Consider the following 25,822-nt stretch of genomic DNA (forward strand, 5'->3'; position numbering starts at 1 on the left):
TGGTCTACAGAGCTAGTTCCAGGACAGGCTCCAAAGGCCACAGAGAAACCCTGTCTCGAAAAACCAAAAAAAAAAAAAAAAAAAAAAAAAAAAAAAAAAAAAGCCAACACAGGGATTCTTGAGGTATAACCCCATCAGGAGAGGCCTGTGCCTGCAGCTTCTTCCTTTGCCACTGCCCAGATACCAGGGGAACACAGACTTTACCATCCAGGCTAGCGCATTCCCCTAAATGGCACACTCCCAGCTGTCCCCCTGTTGTCACTCTCCCGGGAATCATCAAGAGTCACCCAGAGAGGACGCCAGGCTTCCAGTAGCTCTTATTTCTCTCTCCCCCTCCCCTCCCTCCTGGCCTCAGAGCTGGCTGACACTGTACACTGACTCCTTCATTTTGTGATTAAGCTGCCTCCGTAATTAACACCCAATCACAGGGGGAGCCCTGGGGTGAAGCTGAAAGAGATTTGCCAGGCGAGCTGTGCCAGGATCTTCCCAGAGGAAAATAGTTTAAACCAGGAAAAACCAAGCCGCAAGGCCATTCTGACTTAAGTGCAAAGGTCTCCTGGGAGGGACAACCGGGGCTCCAGAGACACAAAAGCAAGACACAGCTACTCTTCCAGGGCGTCCCAGCCTTGGAGAAGTGTCACCATCACAGAGCCTGGGAGCTTGTGGTTGCCCAGAGAACTCACATCAGTCCTGTCTCCTCGAGACACTCCCACAAAGGCCTCCTCTAAGCACTCAGGGATGGAGAAGACAGGGCCACTGGGGCCACAAGAGCAGAAGGACTTTCCAGCTGAGTCTTGGCAGCAGTCAATGCTGTCCCCTGGACTTTGCTAACTGCCTACCAAAGGGCTCCTGCAAGTCCCAAGGCCTCACCTCGACAGCGGTCATTCAGGTACGGGTCCTCTTGTTCTTCAACATCAGCAATCTTAGCTGGGGGTAGAGAGATGAGACAAGATCACACAAACAGCATCCGATCTCATCTGAGAAGACATACCTTCTCCTGCCGGCCTCGGGCAGGAGGCCCGCTTGTACACTCCGCATTCCTTCCTCTTTATTAAATGTGCCCTCACTTGAAGGGCCAGTTAAGCCTTTAAAAGATCTCCCAGCACATGGCCTGAATTGAGTGTCGGAGTCTGTGAGTATAAAGCTCAGGAGAAGTGAGAATGAGACAAAATTCCCAGCAAGCATGGCAGACAGATGCCTGCACCTTCCCGGAGCTTCCCAACGTGGCTCAGGAGCTCACAGTGTGAGAGCTGATTAAAGAACCAGGAGGTCAGGGCTGAAGAGCTGGTTCAGTGGTTAAAAACACATGTTCTTGCAGAGGATCTGGGTTCAGTTCCCAGTACCCACAGTTGGCTCACACCACCAGCAACTCCAGTCTCGGGCTCCAACTCCCTGCTCTAACCTCTAAGACTCATCTTCTGACGTCCAAACACAAATGGTATGCATACATATATATGAGAAACATCCATACATATAAAAATAAACAAACAGACCAACAAACCAAGAAGTTCCTCCACCACAGAGCCATGCCCCTCGGAGCTTCCAGTACAACCGGCTGTAGGCAATGGGGAGAGGAAGAGCTCGTAACAGCAGCTTCAAGATCCCTGGGAGCTGCTTCAGGGGTCCCACATTCCTCTGAGAGAGAGCCTGCTACTTGAACATGGAGGCACCCAGTTGCCGGCCCACAATGTTCCACACCGGTCCAGAGACTCAAAAGGCCAAGTTCTCTCTCCACTGTTCACCATGTAACCTTAAACATCAAGATCCTCGTGGGAGAATCAGATTAGAGGGCAATTATCCACCCTGCCCAGGGCTGTGACCAGGGCAAGTCACTCATGGGGCCCGATGCCTGCAGAGCATCCAGTATGTATCCAGTCTCACAGCCATGATAGTTAACCTCATGGGGCAACTTCATGGGATGTCATTATGAAGGTAGTGTTTTTGAGATGAGTATTTAAGTCCATGGGCTTTGACTGAGATGTGCAGGTGACCCTCCTGAACGTTAAGTGAATGCTAATTGTTAACCAAGCCCTAAGAGATGGAGACTGCGGAAGAGAATGATTCTGCTCAAGCCTCTGGACTTGAGCCGCCATCAGCTCTTCTCTGGGACCCTGGCCCTGAGGTCTGCCCTCCAACCCTCCAACCCCGATCCTGCATCTCTCTCCACACAGCTGTCCTTTGGTACCCATGGGATGCTGTGGGATATTTAATTATGTAAAGATGTGTTACACTTGCTCACGCTGCGGAATGTTGCTTTGTGTAAAGGTGTGCTACCTTTGTTTACGCTGCGTTTGTTTCATTTCGAAAAGATGTGTGGCTGTTTCACCTTGCCCCTAAGGCACCTGACTGGTCTAATAAAAAGCTGACCAGCCAATAGCTTGGCAGAAGGATAGGCAGGGCTGGCGGCAGATGTGTGTACAGGCGTTGCAGGCACATGTGGCGGTCACAGGTCGACATCTAGTGTCTTCCTCTATTGCTCTCACCTTATTGTTTGAGGCAGGGTCTCTCACTGAACTGAGGCTCGCAGATTCAGCTAGCCTGGCTGTCCAGTAAGCCCTAGGAATTCTCCTATCTGCTCTACACCCTGCACCTTGGCTTAAAGATGCATTGCCGCTTTGCCTGGCTCACATGTGGGTGCTTGGGACCCAAACTCATCTTTTCTGTAATATTTTTCATCTGTGATTGGCAGAATCCAGACATGTGACAGCCACAGAAAGGATAAACCAACCGTGTCATAGACACACACACCTTGAAGAATACTATCACACAGCTCCACACCAGAAGAAAGAAAAGTTACCTGTGTCCTGCAGGTCCCCACCATCGCCACGGGGGAAGTCTGAACTCTCTTGGCTCTTCACGCAGCAGGCACGGAATACCAGCCCACACTGGTAGCTTATCATGAGATTGGGCTCACACTGCTGGCCCCGGGCCTGGGCCGCCCTTCCCAGCATGCAACAGTGGCAGCATCTCTGTGAACAGAGATTCCAGACTGGTGACAGGAAGCTGGACAAGTGGCCCTTGGGACTCCACAAGAGCCCCAGGGACATACCTGACACCCTTTTGTCCATGTTCTTCAGACAGCAAGAAAACATCTGATACGGGTAATTTATCTAAATGTCAGACGTCCGAGCTCTTAGGTCTGATGGAAAGGAATCTAGAAAGTCTGGCACTCCACTCTCCCCGCCTCCCACCCCGTTGCATGACTACACCCTTGGACATCCCTTTCCTGACTAGCAACCCCCAGGCCAGCCCACCCATCTCTAGAGCGGAGCAGACCAACGCCTGTCTGCAAGGTCTCTCTGCCAGAAGACTGGGTGCACACTGTCTCCTCTCAACCCCAAGGGCACCAGAGCCTCAAGGCCCCCAACAAGGCATGAGACTAGACCACTGTCTTGCACAGAGACCCCATATCCCAAAAGTCAGACCTGTGTCCTAACCCGGGTCCCGCAGTACACACAAAAAGCCCGTCAGTCCTCTATAGTCTAAGAACTTTCCAGAAAGCCCATAACAAGAAACTTTGCTTCAGCATCGGTGGAGGCTGAGGGGTCTTCTCCATGTCGTTCTAACTACTCTGTGGCCACAGAGAGTGGCTGTGATCTCACCCTCCTCTGGGGTGTGAGTGATCTTTTCCAGAAACCCACTTCATTAATTTAGCCAGGTCATCGGTTCCCTCTCTTGCTAGACTGTTCTATTACCTCACAGCTAGCTCTCTTTCCCCAGGCACAGAGGTGGTCATTGTACGCCCAAAGTCCTGGTTGACAGACCCCTTAACCGGGTCACTCATTCTAGCCCTGCCTAGCTTCCCCATGTTGGTGCCCCTCCCCACTGCCCGATAAATGCATGATGGTTGTGGTTGGCCATGGCTGTCAAGGCAGAGCCCCGGACTCAGAAGCAGTCTCTTCCTGTCTGCAGAGACTCCTACCCATGCTCCCAGAATCCCAGTCTACAGTCAGATTTCCACTCCTTGATTCTGCTACATTCCTGACGGAGATAGGTAGTGTCCTAGGAAGCCACTGTCATCAACACTTCCGGCAGTCTCCTGGGGGCAGGGACCATTTCCAAATGAGCTTCCCACCCTGCTGGGTTTTTTTTTTTCCTGGGCCCGACCATTAGTCTATTTGTGTTCAAGCCTAGAGATGCTGCAGTCACCTCCCAAGCACACATGCGACACTTCCACAGCCAGAGCAAATTCAGTTACCTGGCCTGGACCTGGGACCCCAGGAACATTTAGGAAAGGAGATCGTAGCCAGGTGGTGGTGGCGCACACCTTTAATCCCAGCACTCGGGAGGCAGAGGCAGGCAGATCTCTGTGAGTTCGAGGCCAGCCTGGTCTACAAGAGCTAGTTCCAGGACAGGCTCCAAAGCCACAGAGAAACTTTGTCTTGAAAAACAAAAACAAAAAGAAGATCATGCTACTTATTCTGATTATGTGCCATGGAGAATACCCTCTCAGTCCTCAACAAGGCTGCTGTGAAGCCACTGGAGTGTGGGCTTCTCTAAACTCCGAAGTCCCATGCCGTTAGAGGCCCTAGTGTAGATCTGGTGTGAGCCCAGCGCCTCAGTTCACCTGAAGTTCAGAGATGCATCTGGGCCTCCTAGACAATAGGGGGACGGCTACCCCGAACTGAGAAGGTTCTGAAGGTTCCAGAAAACCCTGCTCTGTCTTGCCTTCCATCTCAAGGCTGGGACAGGCTAATCCTCAGGCTTTTCCTGTTTCCCCAGGGTGGAGCTGGGCCTTCACCATCTCACCATTTCCTATCTGAAGTCTGGCTAGTAAGGTTCACCCGCTAAATGTGAAGGGAAGACACCTAAGTGGTCTGCAGTTCACAAGGTAAGGTAAACAGGGTGGACAGGGAGGAGGGTGGCCTTGGGTGAGCCTCAGCCTCACTCACCTTAACGTATATGGTCTCAAGACTGTTGTTATTGTGGAGTGTGGCGCAGCCATCGGGCTCGCTGGCCATGTTGATGCCCGTGGCACAGTGCAGCTCCTCCAGCTGGTTGTGACAACACTGCTCCTGGACCATCCTGCAGGCAGAGCAGAGGCTGCGCCAGGACTCTCTGGTGGAGCCCAGCTCAGAACAGAAGCCCAAGGAGAGGGACGACGTCCTCTGGAGTAGCCCCCATATCCCGGCTCCCACGGGAAGCACTTGGCAGGCATTTAGTCAGAAAGATCAAACGCTACATGGTGTCTGGGGTGGGAGTCCAGAGACCCTGCTCTGTGTATAGTTGAGAGCCTTTGGCCAAGACTGGCTAAAGAATGCTCTCACCTATTTACAAAGCAGCCTGCTGCAGGCCCCAGGCTACACCCTCCTCCTCTCCTCCCACCTAGCTCAATTCTTCTCAACCTCAGCACCATTTTCCAGGCTCAGAGGAGAAGTTTCAGACAGTCTTAAGATTGAAGGACCCAGAGTGAAAGACAGCGGCAACCAGGATGTCCCCAACCCCAGCCTCCTGCCACCCAAAGGCTTGGCTACAAAAAGTTCTTCAGAAAACAGGGACTTGAGGAGAACCTGATCCTACCAGGGTCTATTCCTCAGACACAAACACATTTTGTGACATCTCAGAGGCCAGAAAGCCTGCCCTGCAGGCAACAGGGAAGGAAGGGTGTCATGCGTGGCTCTCATCCAGACTAAAGTAATCAAAAGCCAGAGCCAGGAAGGGCAGAACCGGCTACCTAATCTGTGCTGTCTGCAAGATAGGATAGGGCCTCCCGGCCTCCATCTGTGCCAGCCAGGTTGTCTGTGCCCATGGACAGCAGCCCTGGCCAGTCCTTCCTCTTCCCAGAGCTCGGAAGCCTGGACCAGCTTCCCATGTCACTCCAGAGCCACTCTCCAGGTTTGGGATGGATGTGTCTACACTGTGCCATTAATTTCCTATCTGCTTCATCGGATTTGCAGACCAGAGGTACTGCACTAAGTGTCCCTGCCACTAGAGAGAAAGCCACCAGTGCCGGAGGTGGTGGTTTGGATGAAATGGTCCCTAAGGGCTCATATATTTAAACACTTGGGTCCCGCTTGGTGGAACTATTTGGGAAGGATGAGGTGGCGTGACATTCTGACAAGATGTGTCACTGGCGGGTTTCAAAGGACGTGCCCCATTCCCAGTGCATGCTCTCTCCACCTCCTACTTGTAGGTGTAAAATGTGAGCTCTCAGCTGTTGCTGCCACCATTTCTTTGCTCCGTCGTCATGGACCCTAACTGCCTGGAATTGTAAACACCAATAACAGCTTTCTTTTAAGCTCTTCTAAGTTTCTTATAAGCTGCCTCGGTCATGCTGTCTTGTCACGGCAACAGAAAAGTAACTAAGACACTAGTAAAGATGAGAAAGGAGATATGGGAAGACCTGTCCCCAGCGGGAAGAAAGAAACATGGATAGCTATTTGGAAAACAGCATGGTGATTCCTAAAGAGCTGAGAACTGTCGTAGGATCCAGCTACCCCACACAAGAGAATTTGGAGCAAGGCCGTTGTGGTGGTTTGAGAGAAAATGACCCCCAAAGGGAGTGGTACTATTAGGAGGTGTGGCTTTGCTGAAGTGGGTGTGGCCTTGTTGGAGGAAGTGTGTAGAGGCGAGCTTTGAGGTCTCATATATGCTTAAGTCATGCCCAGTGTCTCAGACCACTTCCTGCTGCCTGTGAGACAATATGTACGAATTCTCAGCTCCTTCTCCAGCACCATGTCTGCCTGCTTTCCCCCATGACGATTATGGACAAAACCTCTGAACTCTTAGGTGAATTAACCTGAGTTAATCTAGAGAGAGCAGACGAGATATGAGCAGAGGAGTTATGTGGATAAACCGTTCCGGTTCTCGGGGTCTGGGAAAGGGCTCACGAGTCACATAGTCTCACCTGACACTCTACTACAGGCCTTCCTTTTACTTGGGAAAGTGACTTCATCCAGGGCTGCACACCTGGATCATCTTACTTTGCAGGGAGAGCAACAGATGCCCCAGTGAGCACAGGGCAGCCCAGGACGAGCCAAGCTCCGTATGCACGGCTCAGAGCACAGAGGAAGGAGCAGCAGAGGGAGGAAGGCAGGTCCCACCATCCACACCCTGGACATGTGGCACACGTACCTGCACTCCTTGGATTCTGAGGTGTACTGCAGCGAGCAGTCCCTGTGCTGGTTAGCCATTTGATTCCCGTCTGTGCAGCAATCCTCCATGGAGACTTGCTCTGTGTGCACTGTGTAGGGAAGAGAACCAGCCAGTGGGTGACCTGCTTGCTACCTTCGACCCCAGCCACGCCACCAGGATGTCTGCCTCCATACCCTCCACCCCAGCCACGCCACCAGGATGTCTGCCTCTGTACCCTCCACCCCAGCATGTCACTAGTATGTCTGCCTCTGTAGCCTCCACCCAAGCCATGTCACTAGGATGTCTGCCTCCGTACCCTCCACCCCAGCCATGTCACTGGGAAATCTGCCTCCTGCAGCTCCAACTACAACATCAGGCCAAGTCTGGAAGGGCAGTAAGTACACACAGCACACTTTTAGTCACTTTATAAGCCAATCCTGAGAATGCCAACTACGGAAGCATCCACATATACACACACTTATACACTCACTTGTAACACACATATAAAGACATATATGCAAACACACACATAAACATACACATATACACACACTCACAAACACACACGAGAGAGAGAGATCACGCTTTCTCATTATCAGCCTTCCAACACCCCTTCAGCTTAGCAGAGTTTCTCAGCCCAATAGCTGCAGTGCTTCAAGTTCAATATTTTTCTAAGGTGAGCCCTGGCGGTGGGCCCAGAAGGAGGATTACTCTTGAATGAGACTGCGGCTTCCTAAGCCTCAGAGAGGGAAGAGGAGGAACTTCCAGAAACATTCAGCCTAGTATGGTGAGGACACAGTTGAGCTGAACCATCCCACATGGCCAGGAAGAGGGGGCCCTCACTTTGAGCCACAAACACGCCCTCCTACCGTGATAATGCGGGGCTTTTCCTTTTTCCTAAGGATGTCTGGAGAACACTGAACTGTGTTCTAGAGCGAAAGATGTGTCCATCCCTTCCTTACAATTGCCAGGTTCCCCTGAGCCCCAGAGGGTGTTCCTGGGTTGGGTAAGGAAGGGATGGTTTGTCCCACAGTGTGGTCTGACAACTTGCAGCAAGCCAGTGACTCAGCCCACTCCCATTCTGCTGTCCTCGCTCCACAGACATCAAACCCTCCAGAGCCACAGGCCTTGTAGAACAAGAGTGTCAGAGTGAGGGCCACATTATGGTGCCAGCCCTAACACGCTCCAGCCACCCGCTCACCCATTCAACAAGGTAGAAGATGGAGACCCACATCAAGGCTGTTCCTGAACTGACAGACACCCCAGGTTGTACCCTGACTGACACCCGAGGTTGTCTTTTGATTGCAAAAGTATGCCACGGCATGTGAGTGCCCACATTCATACACATGAATGAATACACACACACACATACACATACACTCAATCTACAAGCAAGGAAGCATTCACAGAAAGCAGGGCCCTAAGTGTTCCAAAGAGGCAGCTGTAGTTCAGCCCCTTGATAAGTGTTGTGGTGTGACCCCATACCCTCTCCCGTTCAGGCCCAACACCCCCACACACACACTAACACACACCTGTACAATCTTGCCAGATGTGACTACACTCCTATCCTCAGCCTGTCTCCTCTAAGCTCTTCTCAGGACCCAGCCCCTCCCTCACACTGCCTGTCACCTCCCTACCCCCTGCTGGCCCACTCAGCTAGTGTTCGGGTCCTGGGTTACTATCTCAGAGCCCTTCACCCTGGGCACATCTCACTGCTTTTAATGTTCCATTGATCTAATTACACTCTCCCAACCGGACATCCTGACAGTGAGTCTGCCCCTTGTGCCCTTATCCTTCGGCAAAAACTGTGACACGGAAGCAAAGAGTTGAGATAATGAGCTAGGAGGCTGAGGCAGGAGGATTTCTGCAAGTCTGGGTTCAAGGCTAGTCCAGAACACATAGCACCCCCTCCCTCAAAGGGAGGGAAAATGAGAGTAAGATTGGGTCACAGTTTTGTAGCCAAACACACTTGGGGTTTAGTACTTTCTCTTGGTCACCCTGGCCAGGCCACTTCACCCCTCTGACTCATGGCTCATTTGTGTTAAAACAGCTCATGAGACCTCTGCAGTCTCTGAGAAGGCAGAGCGAGTTGATGATGTTCTGAACAGTGGTATGGCAACTTGTTAGATGATCACTAGACAGATGCCTGCTGTCACACGCGAGAGGTCTGATGCCAGCAGGTCCTGGGTGTAGAATTCTCTTAGCGTCACCGCATTCTGAATGGGTGGGTGGGAACCATGAGTCCTGTGATGTGTTTTTGAAACGCTGCCTGTTAGGGGATCTTGGACACTCTGAACCTTGTGCTCAGCAAGACAATCAGGCGTTAAAACTTCAGGCAATCTGGAAACTTGGAAGGTCCCTGGAATGTGGCTCACATGTTCTCAGGCTAAATGTCCCAGACCTGACACCTGCAGAGCAGGGCTGTCTGAAGGCTCGGGGGAAGGAGGCTCTCCTGAAGCTGCATGGGCTTGAGGTGGCCTGTAAGCCAGAGAGCGGTGCCCGCATACCCCTCAGAGACCAGGAAGTGTCAGGTAGGGACCAAGGCCAGGCTAGATGGTAGCCAGAGCGGGAGAGAGGAGTATCTGCTGCAAGAAACAAGCCTCCGCCCATGGCCTTTGCAAACAATGTTCCACTCAGTTCCCACATCTTGCCCCTCAAGCTCTGAGCGTCACACTGCCATCTCAAGTCCAGCACATGAGAAGCTGCAACCACTTCCTGCCCTGTTCCCCCCCCCCACCACCACCAGGGATACATAACTTCCAACTTTTCTCTCTCTCAGGAAGGTGTACCCAAACCTAGCAGAACACCTGGGTAGAACATGAGGATTTAGAAATCTCATTCTAAGCCACAATTACTTGCTCTGGCTAAAGCCTGGGGAGGAACACAGCCAGGCCAGGGACAGTAGCGTTTACTGAGTACACACGGCAGACCACTACCCAAGAAGCACTCTATAAACCCAGCCCCATAGTTAAATGTAGTGAGGCCATGGATTGCCAAGCATGACCTATGTCGCCCGGAGCTGCACTGACTGGCCCGAGCTCACGGGCTCCTTGATCGAGGTGGAGCTGTCTGTCTAAGGATGTACCAGGCCAGCAGGAAAGGAGCCCACGAGGACCCATGCTAGTCTAGAAGGGTTTGCAGAAGCTCAGGGAGCTAAATGAGGGCAGTGGAGGAGACCAGCATGGGCACACCTGGGTCTGAGCTACTGCCCTGACTTCCCCTCCTGGGCACACTCTTGCAGCAGCTGAGCCTCCAGGTCCTTTTGCAGCAGTACCCCTCCAGGTCCTCATCTGGGTCTGGTGCCACTGCCCTGCAGCTGTGGAAAGTCCATCTGGGTGGGTTCTTCCTACTTCTGCCCCCCCCCCCATCCCATAGTCACTAGTCTCTCTCAGATAACCTCAGTGCTCTGCCACCAAATGGTCACAGCAAGGAAGGTCTTCAAAAAGAGCTAGGAACTGAAGCTGAACTGAGTTAAGTCACCATGAACAAAAACAATGCTAATGTGTCCCCAACCCAGTTGGGGCTACATTTCACTGACCCAAAGCAGCATGGGGCCAGCTCTGCCCAGGATCCAGCAGACACCAAGACCCTACATGCACCTGCCCCCGGCCCATACTCCCCCCGCCCTCCCCACACCAAACTGGACCATCTTCACGGGCAGAGATGCATCTTCCTCCCCTTGCTGTGCCCACAGCACCTGTACTGACCAGCACGCCCACTGAGGCTCATGAAGCATTAATAGCAAAGAACAAGGAACTGACAGGCATGACCAATGCTCAAATACAGAGTGGCTGTTTGGACAGGATGCCCTGCCTTTCTAAAGGAACTTCATCCTGGTTCCTCTCAGGGTGGAGGGAGAGACCAGACAGAGGGAAGGTTCCTAGGCTGGGGCTGGCCACAGACAAAGTAAGACTGGCTAGAAGTTCAGCAAGTGCCAGAGAGCCTGGAATCGCCACTTCTGAGCCTTGGAGATGGGTCTTACTTTCCCGGTGGGTTCAGCACCAGCCATTCTCTATCCATTAAAGGAACACTGATTGGTAAAAAGAGGAGAGGTTGGTGAAATGAGACATCCTGGGGCACAGCCTGGTGTCACAGTTCAAGATGCCAGCCAGCAAAGGCATCCTCTGTAGCAGGCTGGTCTTTAAACAAGATGTGTGTGTCCCGCGCAAGATAGGGTCTGTAGAGCAGAGCCAGGCTGGCTGAAGCACATGGACACGGACACACACACACACATACACACACACACACACACACACATGCACACACACAGACACACCCTCCCCTCACATGAACATGGGGACACACACACACTTCTTCCCTCACATGGACACGGGGACACACACACACACACGCACACACGCACGCACGCATACACACATGCACACACACACTCACACCCCTCCAACATACGTCCTAGTTAGATTACTGCATCCACATTCATTCCCTTTTAGATAAACCAGCTATGTCCTCCTTACGAAAATCAAATAAAATCAGGGAGGCAGTTTGGTGCTCAAGCAAGGGCACACAGGAAGTTCCCTGAAAGAGAAATTCATAGACAAGGCCAGAAGACGATTCGGTGTAAAGGTGATTGCGGCCAAACCTGAACACCTGAGTTCAATCCCCGAGACTCTTACAGTAGAAGGAAAGAGCAGACTCCTGCAAGATGTTCTCGGACCTTTCCACATGCGCCATTGCACAGGCCACCCATACACATACATGCTTTTTTAAATGTATAAAAAAAACCTTATAGACGGTAAGTAGGTGTTTGCCAGGGGCTGGGAGTGGGGGCGGACAGAGTGGAATTATGACTTAACAGGTATGGGATTTCTGTCTGGGAAGATGAGAACATTCTAGAGATAAACGGTAGTGACATGTGCACAGCAATGACAATTCTCTTTGGGGATCTGTGAAGTTAAGATCCCCAAATCAGGAGTTAACACCTGATAGTTAAGAGGGTGAATATTTAACGTGATATACATTTTACCACAATGAAAACATTCATTTAAAAACAAATTAATGTTTAGGGGCTGGAAAGATGGCTCAGCAGGTAAGAGCCCTTACTGCTTTCACAGAGTCAGACCCAGCACCTACATGGCAGCTCACAACGGTCTGTAACTCCAACCCAATGGGTTCTGATGTCCTCTTCTGGCCTGCTTGGGCTCTACATGCGTGTGATGCACATACACACTCGGGCAAAACACTCATACACATAAATATTAACAAATCAATCCTTATAAGAATTGAGTGTTTTCACCAGGCATGGTGGTGGCACACACCTTTAATCCCAGTATTCAGGAAGCAGAGGCAGGTAGATCTCTAGGAGTTCCAGGCCAGCCAGGGCAGTACTGTGAGAATGTCTCAAAGCGAACAAACAAACAAATAGGGTTTAGGTAGGCATAGTGGCACATTCCTCTAAACCCCAGCTCCTGCCTGGGAAGCTGAGGAAGCTAGATCCAACTACATCGGGCAAGAGCATCTAGTTCCTGGTCAATCTGAACCAACCGGATTGGTTCAAAGACCCCTAATTGCTGACCATGTAGAATCCACCGGCTTTCCCACCACGCTGCTGCTGTCTATTCCTGTGAGACAACCTGGTGACTCGATTTCCCAAAACAACTTTTCTTTCTACCCTCAGGGTGGTTCAGATGGGGGGGGCGGCTTCACTGCACCCTGGCTTCCAGCAGGACAGTGAGGAGAGGCCTGACGGCCACACCTGCTCAGCTGTGGGAGTTCAAGTCACTATGTCATTATCTGAACACTAGCATCCTGTGCCTTACTGTCCCAGCACAAAATCTAGGGACTCTCCAAGGCCCACAGAGGTACCGACCCTTCCTCCACCATGTGGCTCACTCAAATCACACGCAGAGCAACTTCTCAGTGTCTACCAGCAAGTTAGAAAACAAGACATCTCACCCAAGTCCACACTTTCCAGGTACCAAGAGCACACCACAGCATCTGGCCCACAGCTGGCCAGACACAGGCCCACTGACAACACCTTCAGAGAGGTGAAGGGACCTGAACCTGCACACAAACCTCTAGCACCGAGTGGCATTTCTGCTGCCTCAGAAGAGTGACTTGGAGCCTATACGAATTTCGGCATTGGGGAGAGAGATAGAAGGCACAGCTCCCCACTGATGTCTTCAGCATTCCGGGACCTCAGCTCAGGCTGCAACTTCAAGACTGGCCAGAACTGGGGGTTAGTCAGTATTTTTAAAAACAAGCCTTGTGTGAGGATTAAGAGAAAGAGAGATGCTCACATAGAAAGATAAGCCACACCCAAGCACACGGGGATGGGCATCTCAAAGGAGAGTCTCAGAATGGAAAACATAGCCAAGCGAGGGCGTGGACTCCCTGAGGGACGTGAGCTAGCTGATTTCTAAGAGTCACACATATCATCTTTGTGGCTTTTGAAGCTACTTTCTTCAAAGGCTTGCTAGGAATCCTAAATGATTACCCGAGGGGCACCTGACGGGATCACAACTGTTAAATAAGGTGGCAGAGTCTAGCCCACTGGGATATGGGAAAGACGGGACAGCTACACTGTAAACCACATTATGTTGCTTGAGATTCCCCAGGCCCAGCCTGGGGGAAGGAATGAAGCCCTACCCAACTCCATATTGCTCAGGCCTTAAGCCTGGCTCATCTCACTTGAATATGTAAGCATCTGCAATGAAAGGCAGTATCAACTGCATCTGCCGGAAGTCTGGCTTCTCAGCTGACAAGAGGCTTCAGCCAGACTCCAGGGCGAGGGTCTCCTCTCTTTCCTATGTCCCCGCAAGATCTAGCTGCTACTCTGCTTCCAGGCCATCACCGCGGCTTCTGTGAGGCAGCCTCCAGCAGCAGCTCCGAAGTCTGTCCATCAGTTCACCCACACTCCCTGGGCTTCAATGTCCCTTCACCGAGCAGGGCCCCTCCAGCCATTCCGGCCTTCTCTCACGGCACGCTTGTCTTGTCTTTTCTGAGGAGAAATACCACCTATCGACTGGTTTTAACCTCTAACTCTGTCATCTGTGTGACAAGCCCATATGTAGCTAACAGTTTAAACCAAGAATAAACTCTCTTGCTAAATACAGCTGACCTTCAGCCAAACGGTTCAAAGGCAAGCAACACTGCGACTTGCAGGTGTCATCCATCCTCCATGCTGGAGAGATGGCTCAGCAGTTATGAGCACTGGCTGTTCTTGCAGAGGACCGGGGTTTGAAGCCCAGCACCCAGATGACTTAGAACAATCCGTAACCGTCCAGGAGATGGGGACCGGTTTGGGCAACATAGTGAAATGCCATCTAAACTTAAGGTAACAGTACACAGCCTCAGACAAGCTGCCATAGCTCTCTAGCCTCTGGAGCCTCAGTTCCTCAACCTGTTGTGCAGGCATGGGCAGGTGAAGGAGGGTAATCCTAAGAAAAGGACCACAGGACTAAAACAGAATCCTCAAAACCAAACAAATAGGACAGCTGTTCTCATAGGAACTGCATATTCCTCACTACCTGACCAAAATCCTTCTTGTAGAAAATGGGGCTGACCCACAGAACTGCTGTGGCAGTGGGCACAAGGGTTTGGCCCCTGGGCATCAGGCTAACTTTCTTCCAGGAGTTAACACTCCCAAGGGGCTGGGAGATGGTTTAGTCAGTGAAGGGCTTTTCATGCGAGGATGTGGACCTGAACTGGAGCCCCAGAGCTCACACAAAAGGCTGAACACATGCCATGCATTTGTAATCCTGGTATTGGGGAGTGTCTTCGTGAGGGTTTCTATTGCTGTGACAAAACACCTTTAATCCTAGCACTTGGGAGGCAGAGGCAGGTGGACCTCTGAGTTCAAGGCCAGCCTGGTCTACAGAGTAAGTTACAGGACAACCAGGACCATACAGAAAAACCCTGTTCATAAAAAAAGATAATAATAATAATGCCGGAGAGACCACTGGCTGCACTTCCAGAGGACTGGTGTTCAATTCCCAGCACCCACATGGCAGCTCGCACCTATCTGTAACTCCAGTTACATCATCAATTTTGATATCCTCATTCCAACTACATGCACACAAGACACCAATGAACGTAAAATGAAAATAAATTAAAAAAGAAACCCAACCAAGCAGAATATGCATGCCCCGGAAATGTCACAGCCAGCACAAGGGTCTAAGGTAGAGGAGTAGCCAAGAGGCAGCAGAAGGGAGGGGGCATGTGCAGTGCACAGCTGGGAAGCTGAATTATCCTCCCCCTGAAGCTCCCTGGAGCATGTCCAGCCCAGGCAGCCACTTCGTGTGCCAAGGCTAGCACGCACTCCGCCATCCTCGTCTCTGGCCCCTCCACAGTATCCTAGACAGCCCCGGGGGTCCCTTGAGCTTCCAGGACCTATTCCCCCCTTGGTTTCCTTCACCTCTCTGGCCACCTGTCATGTGTCCTCACACCTGGCCTTTAGAAGTTGCAGCCGGGTGGTCCTGGGCCAATGCACTCCTGCCAACAGCCCTCCCTCCAGGGACTCCTAACCACCCTCGACTCGCTCGAACATGCAGGCTCCGAGCAGCTCTGTTTCCTGCCTTGTAGAGTCTCTTTGTTCTCTTAAGTTCCCAGCACTTAGCACAAGTGATTATACTTGAACTTAACACCTGGAGGGTGGGGTTTGTGTGTGTGGGGGGGGTGACAGGCTGTTTCACTCTGTACTTTGTCCCAATGCAACTTTGCAACAGCCCCTACTTAACGTCTGTGAGTAAAGAAAAATAATCTCCCGAGACCCTAGCAACTCTACATGGACTCTGAAGGGATTCGGGAAGAAAAGGAGAGGTTGACTGAACCTACCTCAACCCAGCTCAGCTTCTAAAGTTCCATTATATAAATCCACCATAAAATCCCAGAGGAAGTCCCACCCCCTCACTGAAGCTGGAATTCAGGAAATGGAGAGTTAACCGGAGAAAGGGGAGACCACTGAGCATCCTTGTTAGGACTGAAATGGCAGGCCGGATAGGCCGGGCCAGCTGGGATCCCTAGTCTCTGTGTACCTCTACGTCCCCTGTATGACGGGAACAATGACAGTCTCCTCCGTGAGGAGGCATCTGATGTGCAACAAGGCCCTACAAGTGACGTGGGGCCCAGGGCTAGTGTGAAGAATCCCACTGTCCACGGAGAATAGTGATGCACGGCCACTCTCAGTCAGACTCTAGGCAGTACTGACTCCTGGTAATGGAATTCTCCCAAGAGAATCTTAAGCCAAAAAGGAAAAGGCAAGGCATGTGGCCAAACTCAGTCTATCTTAATTCCAGTAGGTGACAAGACAAGGAAAAAGAGGGCCAGGAACAATACTGGGCCACCCGCCTCATAGAACTGTCAAGATTAAGTCACCTAACGGCCACGGGAACTGTAGTAGCTACAGTGAAAGAGGCTGGCTCAGAAATACAGGCTTGGATCCCCTACCCTCTGGAGCCACTCTCAGAACTGAGACCAGCTGCCTCCTGCTTCCTGCTGGGGTTGGAGCCCCTGTATCTAAGTCCTGGACACATACAGACCTCTGGAGTATGCCAAGCACCTGCTCCATCCCTGACCCAGCCTTGGAAGGAGGTGAGGCTTGGCCAACCTATGAAACAGCCCTGCTTGCCCTGAGTGGGGCAGATGCCTTACCCGCACACTGGGAAAGGTTCCTTTCCTCCCACCCTATTTTGTTACACAGCTGAGATCATTTCAAAGAAACTGGACACACACCAGGTACGTCAAAGCAGCTATTAATCAAATTGTTATGATCTGAAATTCCACAAAAGTCAAATATTTTGTTGGATAAAATGTACTGGGGGGCAGGTACAGCTGGAAAGATGACTTAGAGGTTAAAAGCACTGGCTGCTCTTGCCCAGGATCTTAGGTCCCAGCCCTATATGGCAGTTCACAATCGTTCAAATGTAACACCAGTTCCAGAGGATTTGATGCCCTCGCCTGGACTCCTCAGTGCAAGCACTGCACGCACATGGTGTACATGCATGCAGGCAAAACACTCATACACATAAGATGTAAAAATAAATAAATCTAAAAGAATAAGTGCATTGGTAGACTTCCATGTGCCCCTTGAGAACTATTTCCCCAAAGTATTATCTGCAGAGCTGCCTATCCACAGTGCCCTTTGCTTAGGTTGCTGTGCCTTCAAGGAGTTACAAGCAGGGGGCTTCCCCAGGCACAAGGGTAGGGCAGAGCCTTTGTAAGTTCCTGGGTATCTCATTGTGGTGAAATGAATGAAAAGGGTCCCCACAGGCTCATATATTTGAATACTTGGCCCTCAGTTGGTGGACGGGTTTGGGAAGGATTAGGGGTGTGACCTTGTTGGAGGCGTGTCACTAGGGGTGAGCTTTGAGGTTTTTTAAAGTCCACATCATTCTCATCATTCTCACTTAGTCTGCTCGCCTGCCTTCTCTCTTTCTCTCTCTCTCTCTCTCTCTCTCTCTCTCTCTCTCTCTCTCTCTCTCATACACACACACACATACACACACACACACGTTTGTGGATCAGATGCAAGTTCTCACTGGTGCTAAGCATGCTCCCCACCGTGACCATCAACTCTAACCCTCCGGAACCATGATCCCCAAATTAAATGCTTTCTTTTATAATTTTCCCTGGTTATGGAGTTTTGTTTGTCACGGCATTTGAAAAGTAACTCATGGGTTTCTTTTTCTGGCAGGACTTTGCTCAGACCCTTCCTTCTGCTTGGAAATACACACTTTCCTCCCAGCCCAACCCACACCTTCCCGTGAATGGTGAGGAGGATTCTCTTCCACAGTTGCACGATGCCTCCTCCAGAAAGTCTCCCCTGACTCTGCCTGTAGGGCCTGGCTCATCTATCTGGATCTCCTGGAAGCTCTGAACAACACGAAGGGAAAGGGCTGAGTTTGTCTCATCCCCTGCCACATCTGGGAAACCTCAGTGTCTGGCGCTGAGCTGTCCCTAGGCAGCTATTTAGCGAATGCCTCTGCGGACCTTCACCACCAGGGCTGGCTGTGAGGGCTGTAGTCTGGGGCTTTGTTGGGCCTCCTTCAAGAAAGGTTTGAAGTTCAATATCAGCAGAACTTTCGAATCATGAACATGAAAGACACAACGGCAATTCTGATGCTACTTAGTCCCGGGTTCTCTTCCTTAACCCTTCCGGCAACCTCACAAGCAGGAGTTTGTTGTCTCGGTTCACAAATAGGGAACCACCCAGCCATCCTGCTGGATTTTTCTGTAGATAGGAAAACTGGTTTCCAAAGCAATAGGTACCCAAGTATCCCGATGAGTGTGCTAAGTAGCTGGGTTCCTGAGTCCTCCTGCCCTACGCAGCACAATGAGGGGGTGGGGGTGAGCATGCAGCTCAGAGTTAAGAAGTCTAAGGCAGTGTTGGAGGTCTCGATGCGGCTCCAGGGTCCCCCCAGCCCCCAGTCTCATCTTCCTTCTTCCGGCCTCCAGTCTCCACCTCCTGACTGGGAAACTTCCAGGAGCTCAGCTCACAGCCACATGTTTCTGCCAAGTGCTCTCTGCCTTTGTTCTCCCTCCCAACAGGACTTTCTTTTAATCAGTCGGAAACTGCAGGCTGGAGCCAGAGGCCAAGAAAGCCTTGGAGAAAACACAAGGGTTTTCTCCCAACACCTCCCCCTCCCCACAAACTCAGCTGGCCCAGAGCAGCCAAGCCCAACAGGACAGATCAGTCACAGGACAGCCATGCAGCAAAGACGAGGGACCGCTGCATATAGGTGACCACATAGCCCATTGGTGGCAAAATGAATGGCAGCGGATCAGCAACAGGGTACCCTGTCTGTCTGTCGTCTGTCTGTTTTCTCCAAGATCTTTATTAGATAGCAGCTTTCTTGCCTACCCCACAGCTCTCTGGGGCCTGAGTGCAGGGTCACCTGACCTTATAGGGCTACAGGAAGCTGCAGTTCCTAACCCTTTCCCAAGACCACACCAAACCGACCTGACCAAACTCAAGGCAAGAAACAAAATGGGTCCCGAGATGTTCTGTTCTGGCTGGCTTCAGGTCGAAGCTTTTCTATGAAGGATGAATGAGGCTCGCAGCACTGAGAGACTCCAGGTTAGCAAGCGCGGATGCTCACACACCACCGTGAGCACCCACTGGCAGGTAAAAACACTCCCCCAACAGTAGGCAGGAAAGAACTGCCACGGAGGCCTTGGGCCCCACATCTCTCCACCTGTTTCCTTATCTGTGCAGTATGTGGGTATCAGAGGTTCCTCCCACTTCCAACAATGTGTCCCCCCTCACCCCCTCCACCCCTGTAAATCAAAATCCTCTCTGGTTTTCACTCTCCCTGGCATAGACTCAAATGTCTTCTCTGGCCCACACCTACCTCACCATCTCTGGTCCAAGCACACAGCCTTCTCCAAGAAGCCCCCCATAAGCTCTGAGGGGCTGCAAAGCTCTTGGCATGGAGAGTGGGCAAAGAGCCTACCTACCCTGTCTCCTACCCTGAGAAGGGACCCAAGATGTGCCAAGGCTGCAGCCAGTGCCCAGAACAGCCAGAACTCCAGGATGCAGAACCAGCCAGCCCCTTCTCCCTTCCCTGTCTGTGCTTCTCCCTGGAACTCCAACCAGAAGTTATCTACAATCCCTGACCTCTTGACCAGGAGCATAGCTATCAGAGAATTCAAAAGAAGCTAAACTAACCCGCAGATAAAGAATTAAGAGATTGCAAGGGTGGTTTGGAGCTGGGCCCCAGCAGAAACAAAGACTCAGGAGAGCCAGGCTTGGCTGGTGGCCCCGGAGTCACAGAGGTTACAGGTACAGATAGGAAGCCGCACAGCTTTTCTGAAGTAAAGGTGATGTGCCTGCCCCCAGGGCCTGGAGGACTATGGACTGAGAAAAGCACAGCCAGGCGAACCCTAGTCCACTCTAAGGTTCTGGGTTGGGGGAAGTGGTTCTGGGCCACCAAACTGCTAGAGGGCACTCTTGTGGCCCAGCCTGGAGGAGGTGGTCAAAACCTTCCGCTCGGTCCTCTATTTTCTCTTTTCTTTCCGCCCCCATCCCTGAACTTATTGCTCCTGCCTTCCTGTCTGTTTGCTAAGGAGCAGGATGGGTGCAACATCCCCCCCCCCATCCGAGGGTAGGGGCTGGAGGCGGTGGGAAAGACGCACAAAAGCTGCTTCCAGGGCAGAGTGCTTCCCGCCCCCATGGCCCTGCAGGCGGTCTTCTAGCTGTCTCCACCAGCAGAGAATGTGGCTGCGAGAGCCGATTGATGGATCTGTTTGGAAGATGAAGAAATTTAAAACAAGTCCCCCTTGTTTTAGAGGAGAGCATTAGGGCCAAGCCGGAAATGCGGTTGGGGAGAGGAGGTTGCGGGCCTGGATTCCACGCAGCTCTGGGGGCCATGCGATGACCGAGGCGCAGCGCACGCGCTTCGGAGAACCGACAGCTGCAAACTTCCAGGGAGCGCGGGGCCTGGATGGGGACCTGGAGGGTGGGCGTGGGCCCGGGGCGCCCCTACCTCGGGCCGCCAGCAGCGAGAAGCTGCTGAGCAGCAGCAGCGGCAGCGGGACGGGGCGTTCCATGGGGTCGGCGAGTTCGGGCGGCGGACAAAAGGCGCGGAGGGCAGCGGCTGCACGCTCTGGCCGGGCCTGAGCAGTCAACGCGAGGCTCCTGCGCGCCGCGTTCAATTATCCCGCCCGGAGGAGGCGCGGCGGGGGCGGGGCCCGCGGGGACCCTCCCTCCGGCACTGCGCGACGGGGGGCGCAACGCCACCCAGGCTCTCCTGCTGGGACGCACGCAGGGCGCCTCGCTGTGAGACGTGCCCCGCCACCCACCTAGGCGCGGCGCCCCACGCTCGATCCACGTCCCATCTGCCCCTCAAAGGAGGCTTGCCGAGCACACAGACCCTGCGGAGCTCGGCTTTAAGCATCCCAAGCCCCTCAGGAATTCCCCTTTGCCAGCTCCCGCACTCTTCAAGGGCTCCTTTCTAAGCGCGCGAAACCCGGGGAATCGGCAAGTCTGGGGTTGGCACCAGCGGCTGGGATAGGACCAGCACGCCAGGATTGCCAGTCAGGTCAAACAGACTCCCAACACCAGGGGTACATTCTGGACTCCCCACAGCCTTGAAGGTCTCCTGGAAAAGAGTTTGACCTGACAGGTCAGGAGGGCAAGCAACCATAGGCCGGACAAGCAGAAGCCAGTTTGTGTAGAATGCATGGTGGCCACCAGTCAGTTTAGAGGACACACAGATTTATTTAAAAAAAAAAAAAAAAAAAAAAAGAATCTGTGAAGATGGCTCAATGGGTAAGGACATTCACTGTGAAGACATAAGGACCTGAGTTCGAATTTCCAGCACTCACATAAAATAAATAAAAACAATGCCCCAAAAAATTAGACTTTTAACCTGGTGTGGGGCACTCGAGAGGTAAATCTCTAAGCCTGGCCTACAATCGAGGTCCAGGACAGCCAAGGCTATACAGACAAACCCTGTCTCGGAAAAACTAGTAAACAAAAAGCTTAAAATAAAAGCAAACCCAGTGCAGGTAAATTCAGAAGCCCTTAGGACACCAGTTAGCTGATTGTGTGGGACCAGCGGTTCAACCCTGGGATTATTAGGCTTTGCTGGAATAAACGTGCCTGTCTGCACACAGAGATGTGAGCTAGATAGTGTTTGTAGTGTCCTGTGAGAGCCACCCAACATCAGCCACAGTGAATAAGTATGTGTCACACTCTAGGACATTCAACTCTGACAGTGCTGAGTGGGACCAGCCACAGAAGAACTTTTGCTATATAGTTCTGTGTGGGGAAAGGACGGGGCAGGTCAGAAAGAAGTGTCCTGGTGCTCCTGGGGTGGGCAATGTCTGGAGGCAGGATTTTAGGACTGATTTAATTAACATAGGCAATGCATGTAAACTTACCAGGCCGTTCAATTATGAAATATGTCCTTCTGTTTGATTTTGGAAGGGGGGTGCCATGCTATGTTGCCCAGGCTAACCTTGACTTCCTGGGTTCCAGTGACCTCTTTCCTCAGCCTCCTAAGTAGCTTACGTCTGTCTGTACGCATGCACCACTGTGTCCAGCTATCTCTGAATGAGACCTCATCTCAAAAGATGTCTAATGCTGGAGGTTTGCAGAGAGACCAGGAAAGGGCCTGCTGGCTGACCCTTGGTTCAGGAGGCCTCCCAGAATTGAGGCAGGCTCAAGTGTGGCTCAGTTAGTAGAATGCTTGCCTAACATACATGAAGCCCTGGGTTTGATCCCCAACAGTGAACATAAAACATATATCCTGGTACACACCTGTAATCCCAGCAGTTAGGAGGTATAAAGGGGAAGATCAGAAGTTCAAGGTCACCCCCCAGCTACATAGTGAGGTCAAGGATAGAGTTGGATGTGTGAGATCACCTCATAACAAGAAAGAAACGGAGAGAGGGAGGGAAGGAACAGCCTCTGTGAAGGCTCAGAAGCTTTGGCGTGGGAGAAGATGGTGGAGTGGTTTTCTTCATGTGGTTTAGGAGACCTGAGCTTGTGCAGGTGCCTAGAAGGAGGGGCCCCTGAGCTGTGAGCAGGTTGGAGACTCCTTAGTACTTTGTTATGAATTTGGTTGTTGTTGCAGAGTTTGGAGGAGAAGAGAAGGTGGCTGAGGGGAGGCAGGAGACCCGGGTCTGTGCTCAGCCCTCACCAGGCTCTGCCATTCGCTCTCATTCTCCTCTTCTCTCATTTTTTAGGTGTTTGCCCCAAGCTTGTCCACACAGCTTTTCCAGATCGTCCTGTCACACGCCTGGTGGCTGGGAAAGCCAGTCAGCTGATGTCAGGGAAACAGGTGCCAATCTGAAACCCCAAGATGAGCTAGAGGTGGTGACCAAGAATGAGGGGAATGCATGGCCCTGTGTTAAAGCACCCAAGTCCAGTCCAGGATAGACCACTTTCGGGCTCTGGGAGCCTCTGTGAATCACTCATCCACTTGGTGCATTGTGTCCTCTGTTGTGGAACATTCCTTTACACTGTAAGAAGGATTTAATATAAAACTAAATGGCCAATAGCCAAGCAGGGTTTGGGGGACAGAGAGGATGCTGGGAAGAAGAAGGCGGAGATGCCAGGAGATGCAGAGCAAGCAGGATGGGCAATATGGAGATGAGGTAATAAAGCCATTGGGCAGAAAGTAAAGGTTAATTTAAGTTATAAGAGCTAGTTAGAAATAAGCCTAAGCTCACAGAAGGAGTAGAGGTATAAAAGGTTGCTGGGCAAAATAAAGGTTGCTGTTCTTCCACCTGAAAAAAAAAAAAAAGAAAGAAGCCTAAGCTATCGGCCAAGCTTTCATAATTAATAATAAGTCTCCATGCCATTACTGAGGAGCCGACGGTCCCAGTGAAAAATCTGCCTGCAGTCCTCATCTGTTTAATGTGGTGGTAGGGCTTGAATCAGTTGAGAAGTAAAGAATACAAAATTCCCATGACAGGGTCCCCGCCTAGAACTCTGCGGTTCGCTTGCTGTCAGTCATGGGACAGTGGCAGCAGCAAAGGCAGCACAGTGTCAATCCCCACCTCCTCCCCACTGTCCAACTCTCCTGCTCCAGCCTGGCCCCAGACTCAATATCTTCTGTTCACAAAATGATCTGAATGAGAGTAGTTTCAGGAAAACCGCAGTCCCCAAATCCTGTGTGACTTCGGGTTCCTTAATCCATTCTGGGTAGACCCCAGTTCTCAGATGTCCTTGGAAAGACTGGAGGCCTGAGCTTTATACAGATGTTAACGGGGGCTGTCTATCCAAAGACCAGGCATTCCCACACAGTCTCCACAAAATGCAAAGCATCGGTTGCCCTGTATCCACAGCGAGCGCACACACACGTAATCCCAGCTCTGTGGAGGCAAAGGCAGAAAGATGTGAATGGAAGACATAGTGAGGCTCTACCTCAAACAAAAGAAAGTCGGGATGGCGGGAGGAGGACAGGAGAAAAAGAGAAGGAGGAAATGGAATACGAAGAGGAGAAGAAGAAGAAGAGAAGTGAAATAGGACGAGGAAGGGGAAGTAGAACAGGAAGAGGAAGAAGAGAAGGAGGAGGAAGCTGTCAGATCGGCATGGAGTCACTCCTGTCAGACCCTAATAACAAGAATCAACAGGAGGGCATGAATGAGGGAGGGGCTCACACATGACTGCCCAGTAACAGGAGCCATCCATCCCAGGAGGTGCTGCCAAAACCTCAGCCTGGCACAAAGGTCACCCTAGCCTTGCCTAGAAAAACTTCTGCGAGGATGTCTATAACAATACCCTGGGCAGCGTTGGGCTGACACCACCCTTGGGACTGATATCTGTGGCTAAAGATCACTGTTGCAGAGATTATATAATCTCCCTCACTTCCTGTTAAAAATGGACCCTTGCCTCCAAATCCTTGATAGTTCACCCCGGCAGTCACGGCCCCATCACACTGCCACCCCTCAGTACACGCTGTCACTGGAGAGTGCACTCTGTCATTTAGATTAGCATTTCAAGTTCCATGTTCTCTGACTATATGCAGGCATGCAGTCAGTCAGGCCTCGACCTCGGCCCACTGGAGTGTGGGAGACTCAGGGAGCAGCTTTGTTCTACAGCTGACGAGTCTCTCATCTCAGACTGGAGAGTGGCGCCACTGGGATGGGACTCCATGTCCTCTAATGCCTGGTTCCACTTGGCATCTGGGTGTCTGTTTCCTATCAAACAGCAGTGCAGAAACGTGTTCCCGTCTGGGCGAGGCTCTTGGTTGTACACCTAGTGAACACACTCTGTGAGCGCCATGGGTACAGCTGGTGGCCGCTCTCCTGTCGTGGGAGGTCCAGATTCTGCCTGGTTAGAACTCTGGCAGGGTGAGATCTGTGCTCTAGGCTGGGCCATCTCTGTAGTTCCTGGCATGGGTGCTCTGGAAAGCCAGAGAGGGAGGAATTCACATTCAGTCAAAAGGACCCAGAAGTGGAGTCTCTGCCTCACAGTCAGTGTGAGCTAGCGTTTCTTCATGCAGGATCTTTTCACAACAAACAAACAAACAAAAGCCTGATTTCCATGTTCAGAAAGGACCAATCATTTCTCATGGACTATGAGCCATTTGTATTTCTCTGTGGGACTTACTTCCTTTTATTCAGTTGTTACAATGGAAGAATTAGTTGTAACAGCAAAAAAAAAAAAAATCTAGAAAAATGCAATGTCCATAATAGCCTTTGTGGTATGCATAGTTAGATTGAACTAACAATTAGAAACCTAGTAAGATATAATTGTTGTATCTCAACTTGACCCTGAATTTCTTGGCAACCAAAAGAAAAAAAAAAGATTAAATTGTGAGGGTTTCTTTGGCTCTTGTTTTCAGTCCAAAGAAGGACCCCATGTTACTGGGAGACACAACAACAAAACTTCACAAGTCACATGTTGGGTTGTTCTTTGCAAATAAAAAAATAAAAATAAAGAATTAAGAATTAAGAAAGTGAGGCTGAGCCAGCCAGTAGTGGCAAATGCCTTTAATCCCAGTACGCAGAAGGCAGAGGCAGATAGGTCTCTGAGTTCAAGGCTAGCCTGATCTACTACAAGTTCCAAAACAGCCAGGGCTACACAGAAGGGGGAAAATTAAGGAAAATAAAATTAGGCTGCTCTTCAGAGAAGTTCCATGTGGAGAACGAGAGCAGAGACCTCTGACCCTGGGTCCTAGACAAGATGACACACACCCATACCATCACGCAACCCACTCCTAGCAGGAAGTCATTCGTTATGGCCTGTGTGACAGTCCAGCTTCGTCTCATCGCCAGAGCCAGATTAACAGATGGTTTTCCTGATAGCAAACAGCTCTTCATCTGCTTGAGAGATCAT

At 51.4% G+C, this 25,822-nt stretch overlaps 1 protein-coding gene across 2 annotated transcripts in view; it reads right to left on the minus strand.

Annotated features, from left to right (window-relative positions):
• Positions 1–20,684, minus strand: part of Fbln1 (fibulin 1) — a 72,306-nt gene extending 51,622 nt beyond the window's left edge. For both annotated transcript variants that reach the window (XM_050130243.1, XM_050130250.1), the window contains exons 1-5: positions 20,517–20,684; positions 7,075–7,183; positions 4,893–5,025; positions 2,798–2,969; positions 871–927 (exon numbers count right to left, since the gene is read on the minus strand). In XM_050130243.1, coding sequence (XP_049986200.1) covers positions 871–927; positions 2,798–2,969; positions 4,893–5,025; positions 7,075–7,183; positions 20,517–20,580 — 535 coding nt within the window. In that variant the 5' untranslated portion in view covers positions 20,581–20,684. The remainder of the gene's footprint in view (positions 1–870; positions 928–2,797; positions 2,970–4,892; positions 5,026–7,074; positions 7,184–20,516) is intronic.
• Positions 20,685–25,822: the final 5,138 nt, after the last annotated feature.

This window comes from Alexandromys fortis, unplaced genomic scaffold, assembly GCF_014885135.2.
Source record: "Alexandromys fortis isolate MF-2015 unplaced genomic scaffold, M_Fortis_MF-2015_v1.1 scaffold_28, whole genome shotgun sequence".
In the NCBI taxonomy this organism is placed as follows: domain Eukaryota; kingdom Metazoa; phylum Chordata; class Mammalia; order Rodentia; family Cricetidae; genus Alexandromys; species Alexandromys fortis.